Genomic DNA, 12310 nt, shown 5'->3' with positions numbered 1-12310 from the left:
TCAATCAAATCCAATGATGCAGGGGGGCGGGGCCAAGTCCAGCATTCGTGTCTATGGACGCAAATGCTGGACTCAGGGGATGGGCCCTCAAGGTAACCTCCACGGAAGAGCACTTCCCAGAGGGGGTTATCTGATGTGGGGAGGAGCAGAGACAGCCGCTGTGGGACCCCAGAAGATGGCGTTCGGGGCCACTCTGTGCAAAACAAACTGCACAGTGGAGATAAGTATAACATGTTTGTTATTTAATTTTTTATATATATATATATATATATATATATATATATATATATATATATATATATATATATATATATACACACACACATACACATACACATACACACACACACACACACACACACATACATATACATATACACATACACACACACACACATATACCCTTAGTCAAACTTTAAAGCGTTTTTTGGGGGTTAACAAGGGGAGAAGATCCTGTTCCCTTAAAGCATGTTATACAGTACAGTGCTTGTTCTGTGTCATTTGGCCCCCTGTAACACCTGTCTAATCCTGCCCATCTATACCCTCCCCCCCTGTACGCCGACTCCGATATGTCATGGCTGCTGAGCCCTGACACCGTACGAGCCTCCGCCATCCGCAGCCTGCTATCTGTCTCCTGTGTCCTCTCCAACTGTCTGCTTGTGTAAGCGACCCCCCGCTGCTTTCATATTTAATATTAAAAGCTCCTATCCCTTCTATATTATAATAAGTTCCCCTGTGTCTGTGTAATATAATAAATATGTTTATCTGTACAGATAACGCACAGTCTTCCTGCGATCATATGACTCCTAGGCTCTGACTCTCCTCTCTGGCTGACGTCAGCGGCAGTGCTCGGCTCCGCCCGCTGGAACTGTCAGCTAGGCAGAGGAGAGAGTAGGCACCTGAGTGCAGGAACACACGGCGTTATCAGTACAGATATGCAGATTTATTATACGACACAGGGGAACGTATTGTTATAATACAGAGGGGATGGGAGCATTTTATAGAAGTGGCTTTACAACCACTTTAAAGTGATTGTTATTTAAAAAAACAAACCAAAAAAAAAAATCATGTTATACTTCCCTGCTCTGTGCAAGGGTTTTGCACAGACCAGCCCAGTCCTCCTTTTCTGGGGTGCCCCGGGATCCTCCTCTTCATCGGGTGCCCCCACGGAGAGCAGCTTTCCTTGGGGGCACCCATGCGGGCACATTCACGAGTCCCGCTGCTGCGTCCAATGACACAGACAGCAGAATTAGGCCGCGCCCCCAGGCTCCCATGTCACTGGATCTGACCGACAATGGCTCCTGCTGCTATCAATCTACCCAATGAGGACCCGAGACAGCGCCTGGAGTTGCTGGGCTCGTGCACGTCGCTGGAACGATCAGGTTCAGGTAAGAAAAAGGGGGGCTCTGGGGGAGCTGCAGCAGCACAGAAGGTTTTTCACCTTAATGCATAGAAGACATGTGCAGAATGAAAAAAAATTGTTTAGTTTCGATTTGTTATTTACATAAATTTGTTTCCAGAAATTAGTTTAGTTTATTTGAATTCAAAGCGATTTTAATTTTCCAAATTTGGTCAAATTAAACTCAATATAACCAAAGTTGGAAGATTCTAATGGTTTCGATTTCCAATCGAATTATATTCAAAATTATTCTATTCAAATCTTGGAAGATGGTTATTTTTTTTTTTATTACATTCTATTTTTTTTTTTTTTAAATTTTGAACTTATTCTCAAATTTTGGAAAAAACAGAATAAATTCAAATAGAATATAACAATATATTTGAAATTCCAATTTCGGAAAGAAGGTTATATTCTATTCCATTGTATTCAAATTCACTTTATTTTAAAATTACAGAAGGTGGTTATATTCTATTTTTATTCTATCACTTTATTCGATTCGAAAACTATTCACATTCCGTCCAAAATTATTTTTTTCATTACTTCAAATTGGTTTAAATTCGTTACTTTCCAAATTATGAATAAAATTTGTCAGAATGTCTATTCGGAAAGAAACAAACTGCACATGTCCAGAGCTCAGCAATGGCAGCCTCCATACATGAAGGAGCACATGCATGCTTTATGTACAGGGCTCAACAAATCCCGGGCGCCAGGTCGCCATGGCGACTAGAAATGGTGTCCTGGCGACTTGGCTTGGAAGCTGGCGCCATCTGATGGTGAGCCGTTGGTATTACAAGTCATTACCACCAGATGTGTAAGCTGGCACCATCTGGTGGTGGCCGTTGGTATTACAAGTTAAGCATTACATGTTAAACAGCAATTCTAATGTAATTTTTCACTATTTTCACTGCCATCTTCTTCCTCTAATTAGAACCCCCAAACATTATATATATTTTTTATCCTAACACCCTAGAGAATAAAATGGCGATCGTTGCAATACTATCTGTCACGCCGTATTTGCGCAGCGGTCTTACAAGCGCACTTTTTTGGGAAAAAAATTACACTTTTTTTTAACTAAAAAATAAGACAACAGTAAAGTTATCCCCATTTTTTTTTTAATATTATGAAAGATAATGTTACGCCGAGTAAATTCATACCCAACATGTCACGCTTCAAAATTGCGTCCGCTCGTGGAATGCCGACAATCTTTTACCCTTTAAAATCTCCATAGGCGACGTTTAAAAAAATCTACAGGTTGCATGTTTTGAGTTACAGAGGAGGTCTAGGGCTAGAATTATTGCTCTCGCTCTACCAATCGCGGCGATACCTCACATGTGTGGTTTGAACACCGTTTACATATGCGGGCGCTGCTCGCGTATGTGTTCGCTTCTGCGCGCAAGCTCGTCGGGATGGGGCGCGTTTTCTGGCTCCTAACTTTTTTAGCTGGCTCCTAGATTCTAAGCAAATTTGTCAAACCCTGATTTATGATTTATCTCTCGATTCCAGGTGATGAGCTCAGGGTCATGGCAATGAGGTAGATGGTGCACATTGACTATGCGGCATTTGAAACAGAGCTTCGGAGAGAGAGCGAGTCGGCATCAGCGGCTGAAGTGCCACAGCAACATCTCTCCTGGATTCAGACATTTCAGGTGTGTGGCGTGCGCCATCTACCCCATTGTCATGGCATTGAGCTGGGCACCATAGAAACTGGAGAGAATGTATTCGTGGAGAGAGAGTGTGCTCCTGTAATGGCAGAGGTGGGTACCTAGTGTTGTGAATCTGTAAAGATACACGTCAGGGCTACATAAGAGAAGGGGGTTTTGTCATTTAAAATAAAGCTTTGTTAGTTACAAAAAAAAAACCCACTGGCTCCTAGATTTAAAGCAAGTTTGTCAGGCCTTGTACTAAACCATAAATAACTACAGTAAGGTGTGAGCACAACGTACAATGTAACCACACAGACATGAACGCGCATATACGGCATCAAAGTTGATTGTGAATGCTGGAGAAAACGGAAGTGGCCTCAGTGTTATTATACATACAGGCACTGATGGGCTTCGCTGCCGTGGGCACAGCTAGGGAATAACAATTGGTAGCACATTGATCAGTCCCAGCAATCCAAGGCCACAGAAAAACAAGCCACTAAACATGTGCAGTGTCACAGGTAAGCATCACACGCCTGGAGCATACGGTAAGAATACAGAAAAGGGAAAAGTGGAAGTGATGTCATAGCAACAGGAGGACTGCGCTCATTGTGAGAGAGAAATGACAGCTGGGATTGGACGCTACAGGCACAATCCTGGCCTCTTTCCTTCCACTGTTCCAGGCTATAGATGTGTCTCTGATACAGAGCAGTCACCACACACTGTGTATAACATGGTGGGGTCATCCGTATGTATCACAAGACCATCCACAGCAACCACACTGCAGAACAGCTGAAGCACTGCTAGAGCAGAGCTCTGTGTGGCAACAGATGACTGCAGAGCATTATACAGGGTTCAGCGCTCACATCTTACCAGTGCAGATCAGTGTCATGCACACCTGTACTGGCACAATTCAGTTACTGCAGAGTCCTAAATGAGCAATACACTGCCTGCTACACTGAGCCCAGCCACATACACCATACAGCTCAGCCAGAGCATCACTATTCCTCCCGCTGGCACCAATGACAGGACACTATTCCTCCCGCTGACACCAATGAAGGGACACTATTCCTCCCGCTGACACCAATGACGGGACACTATGCCTCCCGCTGGCACCAATGACGGGACACTATGCCTCCCGCTGGCACCAATGACGGGACACTATGCCTCCCGCTGGCACCAATGACGGGACACTATGCCTCCCACTGGCACCAATGACGGGACACTATGCCTCCCGCTGGCACCAATGACGGGACACTATTCCTTCCGCTGGCACCAATGACGGGACACTATTCCTCCCGCTGGCACCAATGACGGGACACTATGCCTCCCGCTGGCACCAATGACGGGACACTATGCCTCCCGCTGGCACCAATGACGGGACACTATGCCTCCCGCTGGCACCAATGACGGGACACTATGCCTCCCGCTGGCACCAATGACGGGACACTATGCCTCCCGCTGGCACCAATGACGGGACACTATTCCTCCCCGCTGGCGGGACACTATGGGGTTGATTTACTAAATGCAAATCCACTTAGCACTACAAGTGCACTTGGAAGTGCAGTCGCTGTAGATCTGAGGGGGAAGATCTGAAATGAGGGGAATCTCTGCTGACTTTATCATCCAATCAGGCTCCTGATTTGGGGGGAGGGGGGCACTGCCTTCTACAGGCTCCTGATTTGGGGGGCAGTCTTCTACAGGCTCCTGATTTGGGGGGGGGAGCACAGCCTTCTACATGCTCCTGATTGGGGGGGGGCACAGCCTTCTACAGGCTCCTGATTTGGGGGGGGGAGCACAGCCTTCTACAGGCTGCTGATTTGGGGGGAGGGGGGCACAGCCTTCTACAGGCTCCTGATTGGGGGGGGAGCACAGCCTTCTACAGGCTCCTGATTGGGGGGGGGGGAGCACAGCCTTCTACAGGCTCCTGATTTGGGGGGGGGGGGGCACAGCCTTCTACAGGCTCCTGATTTGGGGGGGGGGAGCACAGCCTTCTACAGGCTCCTGATTTGGGGGGGGGAGCACAGCCTTCTACAGGCTCCTGATTTGGGGGGGGGAGCACAGCCTTCTACAGGCTCCTGATTTGGGGGGGGCACAGCCTTCTACAGGCTCCTGATTTGGGGGGGGGGAGCACAGCCTTCTACGGGCTCCTGATTGGGGGGGGAGCACAGCCTTCTACAGGCTCCTGATTTGGGGTGGGGTAAACACAGCCTTCTACAGGCTCCTGATTGGGGGGGGGGGAGCACAGCCTTCTACAGGCTCCTGATTGGGGGGGGGGGCACAGCCTTCTACAGGCTCCTGATTGAAGGGGGGGGGGAAGCACAGCCTTCTACAGGCTCCTGATTTGGGGGGGGGAGCACAGCCTTCTACAGGCTCCTGATTGGGGGGGGGGGGGCACAGCCTTCTACAGGCTCCTGATTGGGGGGGGGAGCACAGCCTTCTACAGGCTCCTGATTGGGGGGGGGGGAGCACAGCCTTCTACAGGCTCCTGATTGGGGGGGGGGAGCACAGCCTTCTACAGGCTCCTGATTGGGGGGGGGGGAGCACAGCCTTCTACAGGCTCCTGATTGGGGGGGGGGGGAGCACAGCCTTCTACAGGCTCCTGATTGGGGGGGGGCACAGCCTTCTACAGGCTCCTGATTGGGGGGGGCACAGCCTTCTACAGGCTCCTGATTGGGGGGGGCACAGCCTTCTACAGGCTCCTGATTGGGGGGGGGCCGGCACAGCCTTCTACAGGCTCCTGATTGGGGGGGGGGGAGCACAGCCTTCTACAGGCTCCTGATTGGGGGGGGGGGCACAGCCTTCTACAGGCTCCTGATTGAAGGGGGGGGGAAGCACAGCCTTCTACAGGCTCCTGATTTGGGGGGGGGGAGCACAGCCTTCTACAGGCTCCTGATTGGGGGGGGGGGGGGAGCACAGCCTTCTACAGGCTCCTGATTGGGGGGGGGGAGCACAGCCTTCTACAGGCTCCTGATTGGGGGGGGGAGCACAGCCTTCTACAGGCTCCTGATTGGGGGGGGGGAGCACAGCCTTCTACAGGCTCCTGATTGGGGGGGGGGGAGCACAGCCTTCTACAGGCTCCTGATTGGGGGGGGGCACAGCCTTCTACAGGCTCCTGATTGGGGGGGGCACAGCCTTCTACAGGCTCCTGATTTGGGGGGGGGAGCACAGCCTTCTACAGGCTCCTGATTGGGGGGGGCACAGCCTTCTACAGGCTCCTGATTGGGGGGGGCCGGCACAGCCTTCTACAGGCTCCTGATTGGGGGGGGGCCGGCACAGCCTTCTACAGGCTCCTGATTGGGGGGGGGGGCACAGCCTTCTACAGGCTCCTGTTTTGGGGGGGGCACAGCCTTCTACAGGCTCCTGATTGGGGGGGGGAGCACAGCCTTCTACAGGCTCCTGATTGGGGGGCTCACATACTATAACATGCACTGATCTCAGGGGAGCTGTCCATACAAAGAGCAGTATTCGTCTCTGCACTCTCCTAGAGGCACGCCAGCCAATCACCATGTAGAGCAGTAATGAGGGGAATTGTCAGTGCAGGGAACACAAATCACAACAGTGCACAACTCTGTACAGAGCAGGATAATACAGAGCTCTGTGTCTGTATATAGTAATATAATGCACGGCTCAGTATATAGAATATAAGGCTCTGTATATAGCAGTATAATAGAGTGTTGTGTGGAGTGTCAGGCTCAGAGCTGTACTCCGTGTCCCTCCAGGCTCCTGCACTCACCCATGGCGGCGGTGTCCGTGTGTCTCCCGTCTCTCGGTGTCCCGCTGTCCTCCAGCCCCGGCCGGCTCTCCGTCCCTCGTTCTCGGGTCCCCTGTCAGCCCGCGGGCGGCTCCGGTCACCTCATATCCGGGTCTCCTCGGTCTTCGGGGCTCCCCAGGCCTCACGCATGCGTACACCTTCACTTTACACTCGTAGGTCGAGCTGTCAGTCATCTCAGGGAGGGACAAGCGGTGGCCAATGAGAGAGCACCGGTGTACGCATACGGGAACGTCATTACGCACAGGCGCTTCTTTCTCTGACAGCTGTCCAAGCAGTGGGAGGAGCCTGGGTTGCTATAGAAATAACAAAGCAATAGTAGCCCGCAACAGGCCGTTTTCAGTGTTTACACAAGTGTCTGTACTCATCCTACAGAGCTGATGAATTACTGTACCATAGAGAACAATGACACACAGCTAACAAGCTAAACATAACAGCAGCTGTCTAATGTTACTATAGTCAGGCTAATGAAAGAGGCCTTCTGGATGGGCACTGGTTGTACAACCAACCAATCAGAAAACCCCTCATCTTCCTGTTCTCAGTGGCCCGGATTCAGTAACAATTGCGCTTTTTTTACGGAGGCGCAGGGCAACGTTTTTGCCCTGCGCCCCCGCAATTTTTTTGCGCTGCCCTCGATTCACGGAGCAGAAGCTCCGTAAATTGCGCAGGCGCGCCGGCAAAATGCCCGGCTTAAGCACGCGCAATTTAAATGATCCCGTAGGGGGCGGGTATCATTTAAATTAGGCGCATTCCCGCGTCGATCGTAGAGCGCATGCTCCGTCGGGAAACTTTCCCGACGTGCATTGCGGCAAATGACGTCGCAAGGACGTCATTTGCTTCAAATTGAACGTGAATGGCGTCCAGCGCCATTCACGAATCACTTACGCAAAGTACGTAAATTTCAAATTTCGCGACGCGGGAACGACGGGTATACGCAACATTGGCTGCCCCTGCTAATAGCAGGGGCAGCCTTACGCAAAAACAGCCGTACGGAAACGACGTAAATTGCGTACGCAGGGCTCGCGCAACGTTGTGAATCGGTGTTAGTATGCAATTTGCATACTATAGGCTCAGCACAACGGGAACGCCCCCTAGCGGCCATCGCAAGAATGCAGCATAAGATATGCGTGGCATAAGAGCCTTATGCCGCGCATATCTTAGGCTGCAGTCGGCGTAACGAGGTTCCTGAATCAGGAGCATTCGTTACGCCGGGGCAAGTAAGCAATTGCGCTGTGTAACCTATGGTTACATAGGCGCAATTGCTTCTTGAATCCAGGCCATTGTTTCCAAGTACTGGAAATTCTTACATTGTTGTCACAGATCATTGCAAACTAAGGGCAGTAAAATCAGGTGGCTGTGTTGCAGTTGTACCACCCCCAGTCACCTACCTGAACAAGCAATGCATCCACTTAAAGTGGAGTTCCACCCAAAAATTGAACTTCCTCTTAGAATCCTCCTCACATTTGCACCTTTTAGGGTGAAGGGGGGAGAAGATACCCATGTAATACAGGTATTTGCTCCCACTTCCTGGCATAGATGACCGCGGTGACCTACGCCACTTCCTGGCGCCTACTCTGTCCTCCCCCGCTGTCTTCTGGGAGACACACAGATCCCAGAAGACAGCAGGGACCAGTGAGGACGCACAGCACGACTCGAGCATGCGCAGTACGGAACCAGGAAGTGAAGCCGAGAGCCGAAGGACAGATCGGCTTCAGCTGCCGACATCACAGCGCCCTGGACAGGAAAGGGTCCATATATTAAAAGTCAGCAGCTGCAGTATTTGTAGCTGCTGGCTTTTAATATTTGTTTTTTTTTTTGGCGGACCTCCGGTTTAAGGCAGTATCCATGCCATGGCCAGGGCTGGTGCAAGGATTTGCACCCTAGGTGAAACCTCATTTTGCACCCACCATCTCCACACCTGACTCCCCTTTGCCCTGCCCATGTATGCCCCACCTTTTTAATGGCCTGCCTATCAATGAAGCCTCACCAGTGAAGCAGCTGTGCATAGTAACCAATCAGCTTCTATCTTCAGCTTGTTCTGTTAAAGCGGAACTAAACTCTTATCGATTCAACTGCTTTCCCAATAAGCAGTAAGACACAGGTCTGGGTGCCATTCAATTTCAATGGCACCTAAAACGCAGTGCAATTTCACCAAGATAAAGCAGGAGGCAATCGTGGCAAACCGCAATGTGCAAAGCTTGTTACCCAGAAAGAAGCGGGAGCTTCTTTTGGGCGATAAGTTTCGCATTTTGCCGTACGATAAGCCTGCATCGTGTTTTAGGAGACTTTGAAAATGAATGGCACCTGAACTTGCATTTTACAATTGCTGTGTGATTTGAGGTTGTGTGCAGAGATTCTGCCTGAGATCCCAAAACACCTAGGGGTAGATCCAGGTACCTCCGCTGCGCCCGGCGCAGATGTGAGATACGCTACGCCGCTGTAACTTACCTGGCTTTGGTTTGAATCCTCAATGAATTTGCACCGTAAGTTACGGCGGCGTAGTGTATCTCTAGCAGCGGATTTCAAATTGGGCGGGTACGGGGCGTGTTTCATTTAAATCAAGTGCGCCCCTGCGCCGAACGAACTGCACATGCGCCGTCCCTAAAATTTCCCGCCGTGCATTGCACTAAATGACGTCATTGTTTTCAACGTGAACGTAAATGGCGTCCAGCCCCATTCACGGACGACTTACGCAAACGACGTAACATTTTCAAAATTAGACGCGGGAACGACGGCCATACTTAACATTGAGTACGCCACCAGATAGCAGCTTTAACTATACGCCGGAAAAAGCCGAACGGAAACAACGTAAAAAAATGCGACGGCCGCTCGTATGTTCGTGGATCGTCGGAAATAGCTAATTTGCATACTCGACGCGGATTACGACGTGAACGCCACCTAGCGGACGCCGCAAAATTGCATCTAAGATCTGACGGCGTACGAAGACGTACGCCTGTCAGATCTAAGACAGATGCCGTCGTATCTTGTTTTGGGGATACCAAAACAAAGATACGACGCGCAAAATTTGAAATTACGCGGCGTATCAAGAGATACACCGCGTAATTTCTTTGAGGATCTTCCCCCAAATGTGAACGGAGCCTTACAACCAAGGAAAGTGAATGATAACTGCACCACACTTGCCTGTGCTCTCTAATAAACTGTCAAGCCATCAAATGGCTGGTGTTCTAACTCTACACCAATCTGTCCAAGGTCTTTACTGATGTATCAAATGGTACAGCAATCAAGCCAGTTTTGTAAACACGGGCCACGTTAGTGTGCAGCTGTACATTTGATACATCAGTAAAGACCTTTTTTTCAAATGGGACAACAGTGTGTGGTTCTCTTTTATTACAAGTTATAGTTACAAGTATGGACACTCCCAAAGGTTTTAATCACATCTAAAGGGATGCAGACCCTGCCACTAATAAGAGCCCTGCTAGGACAGCAGCTGATCAAGAATGAAAAAGTTACTCCCATTCACTTTGCACATGGACAAAGACAAACAGCTATTTTTTTCAGAATAAAAAAAGGCAACAAAGTTTGTAAAAGTGGAGCTTCAGCCAGAAAATGAAGTCCTGCTAGATTTCTTCAGGCTGGCCCCCTTTACAGGTATAGCTATGTAAAACATTAAAAATAAGTGCCATACTGTGTAAAATCCAGTAATACACTATCGCACCCAGCTCAGTTGCACATGCTCAGTTGCTCCCAATTTTAGGCACTGCTGAGTTTGTAGAGGCCGATCTGCTGACAGCCTTAAAGTGGAATTAAACTCTATCCTTTACAGCCAAGGAAGCTGCTTCCGTTTGATCTGCAACTGTCACAATGCTGCACGTGATCAGTTATGACACCAACCATTTGACGGTTTGGTTGAGGAAACAAGCAAACGTGACAGTTAGCAATCCTGGGATTCAAGGGAACAGTAAACTGTGAAAGTGATAATAAAGTCTCTGTTTTGTTTTTTCTTAAAAATAACAAATGTTATATTTACCTGCTCTGGGCAGTGGATTTGCCCAGAGCAGCCCAGATCCTCCTCTTCTCGGGTCCCTCTTCTGCTCTCCTGACCCCTCCCTCCTGTCAAGTTCCCTTGCTATGGGGGCGCTCAAGCCGGGCTGCAGCTCTGTCTCCATTCAGATACTGAGCCCCGGCTAGGCCCCATCCTTCTCTCCCCTCAGTCACAAAGCACTGTGGGACTCGCCCAATACAAAGAATCGGCTCGGGTGCCGACAGCGCAGGGCCCCTGGACAGGCAAGTGTCCTTATTTTAAAAGTCAGCAGCTACAGTAGTTGCCGACTTATTTTTTTGTGGTAAAACTGGAGCTCCGCTTTACAGTAAAGCAGCTCAATGCACAGAAAAAACAAAACACACCGGGTAATTTCTGTTGGGAGTTTCACCTTACATCAGAATTTTAAAGGATGTCCATGGGGAGTAGAAAATGCCTCAGCGTCAGTGCTCCATCATTGGTCATAATGACAAGAATAGTGCCCCATTGATGGTGTCAGTAGGGGAAATGGTGCCCTATCATTAATGTCGGTTGGAGGAATAGTGCCCCAAGGGCCAGATAAAAGGGCCGCAGTTTGAAGAACACCGCTTTAAGCATTTGTTAAGCTTCAGACAAAAAAAAAAAAAAAAAGACCCTAAATGCTACTAATGGCATTCTTTTGAGCTTTTTTTCTCTCCTTAAAATGCAAAAAACTGTAAAAAAATTAAAACAGGAAACACTCCAAAAAAGCTGCTAAAACGCTTTTATTCCTCCAGAATCAATGCCTTTAGACACGCAAATGACGGCTCAGTCACCTATAGGTGAGTCATGCAAAATACAGAATTCTGAAGGCAGACTTTTCCCTTTTTGGCAGTTATTTCCCAAAAAAATAACCAGACAAGAATTGCAGTTTTCTGAAGTGGCTACACAATTACTTTATTATCTTGTAATATTTTTGTGTGCCCCAGGAACCTCCAAAACTGAGCACGAGCTGCCTGATAACCTTGAGCTTTCCAATTAGCACAACCTATCCTTCCTCTAAGAACAAGTAGACCATGCCGATATGCAGAAATACCTGTCAAAATAAGCAAGGGAGGGAGACTTTGGGGGATGTGTGGGATTCAACCACCCAGAAGTTGGTCAATGTTAATACAGAGTGGTCCTGACTGATGGGGTTTTATCATAGATAGTGAGACCTGTTCTTTTCATTCATCCCCAAGTGTGTACTGACGAAGCAAAATAGCAAAACGCGTTGACTCACTGCTGTCCATTTGGTGGTCCATTTTTGTGTTCAATGTATTTTTTTTTAACTCTTTCTATACTCGATTTGTTTGTGAACGATTCGTTGTTAATAAAATATTTTTTTTTTATTATAGTCTCGTCCATCTTGCCTACAAAGTCCGACCTAGAGCCTTTTTGACTCTTCATTTTTCCACAAACTCGATCCCATACGGATGTGGCTTTAGGAGTGTTGTTATATTCTTTGCAGAGTGTTCCTTTACTTTGGGGTCCCTGGGACA

General features: G+C 48.8%; 1 protein-coding gene across 2 annotated transcripts in view; it reads right to left on the bottom strand.

Moving 5' to 3' along the window:
- Positions 1-6972, bottom strand: part of MAP3K3 (mitogen-activated protein kinase kinase kinase 3) — a 49726-nt gene extending 42754 nt beyond the window's left edge. For both annotated transcript variants that reach the window (XM_040331718.1, XM_040331719.1), the window contains exon 1: positions 6776-6972. In XM_040331718.1, the coding sequence (XP_040187652.1) occupies positions 6776-6779 (4 nt within the window). In that variant the 5' untranslated portion in view covers positions 6780-6972. The remainder of the gene's footprint in view (positions 1-6775) is intronic.
- Between the last annotated feature and the right edge of the window lie 5338 nt (positions 6973-12310).

Source organism: Rana temporaria, chromosome 12 (genome assembly GCF_905171775.1).
Source record: "Rana temporaria chromosome 12, aRanTem1.1, whole genome shotgun sequence".
In the NCBI taxonomy this organism is placed as follows: Eukaryota; Metazoa; Chordata; class Amphibia; order Anura; family Ranidae; genus Rana; species Rana temporaria.
The sequence above is the reverse complement of the archived record's forward strand: the minus strand, read 5'-3'. Positions and strand labels throughout refer to the sequence as shown.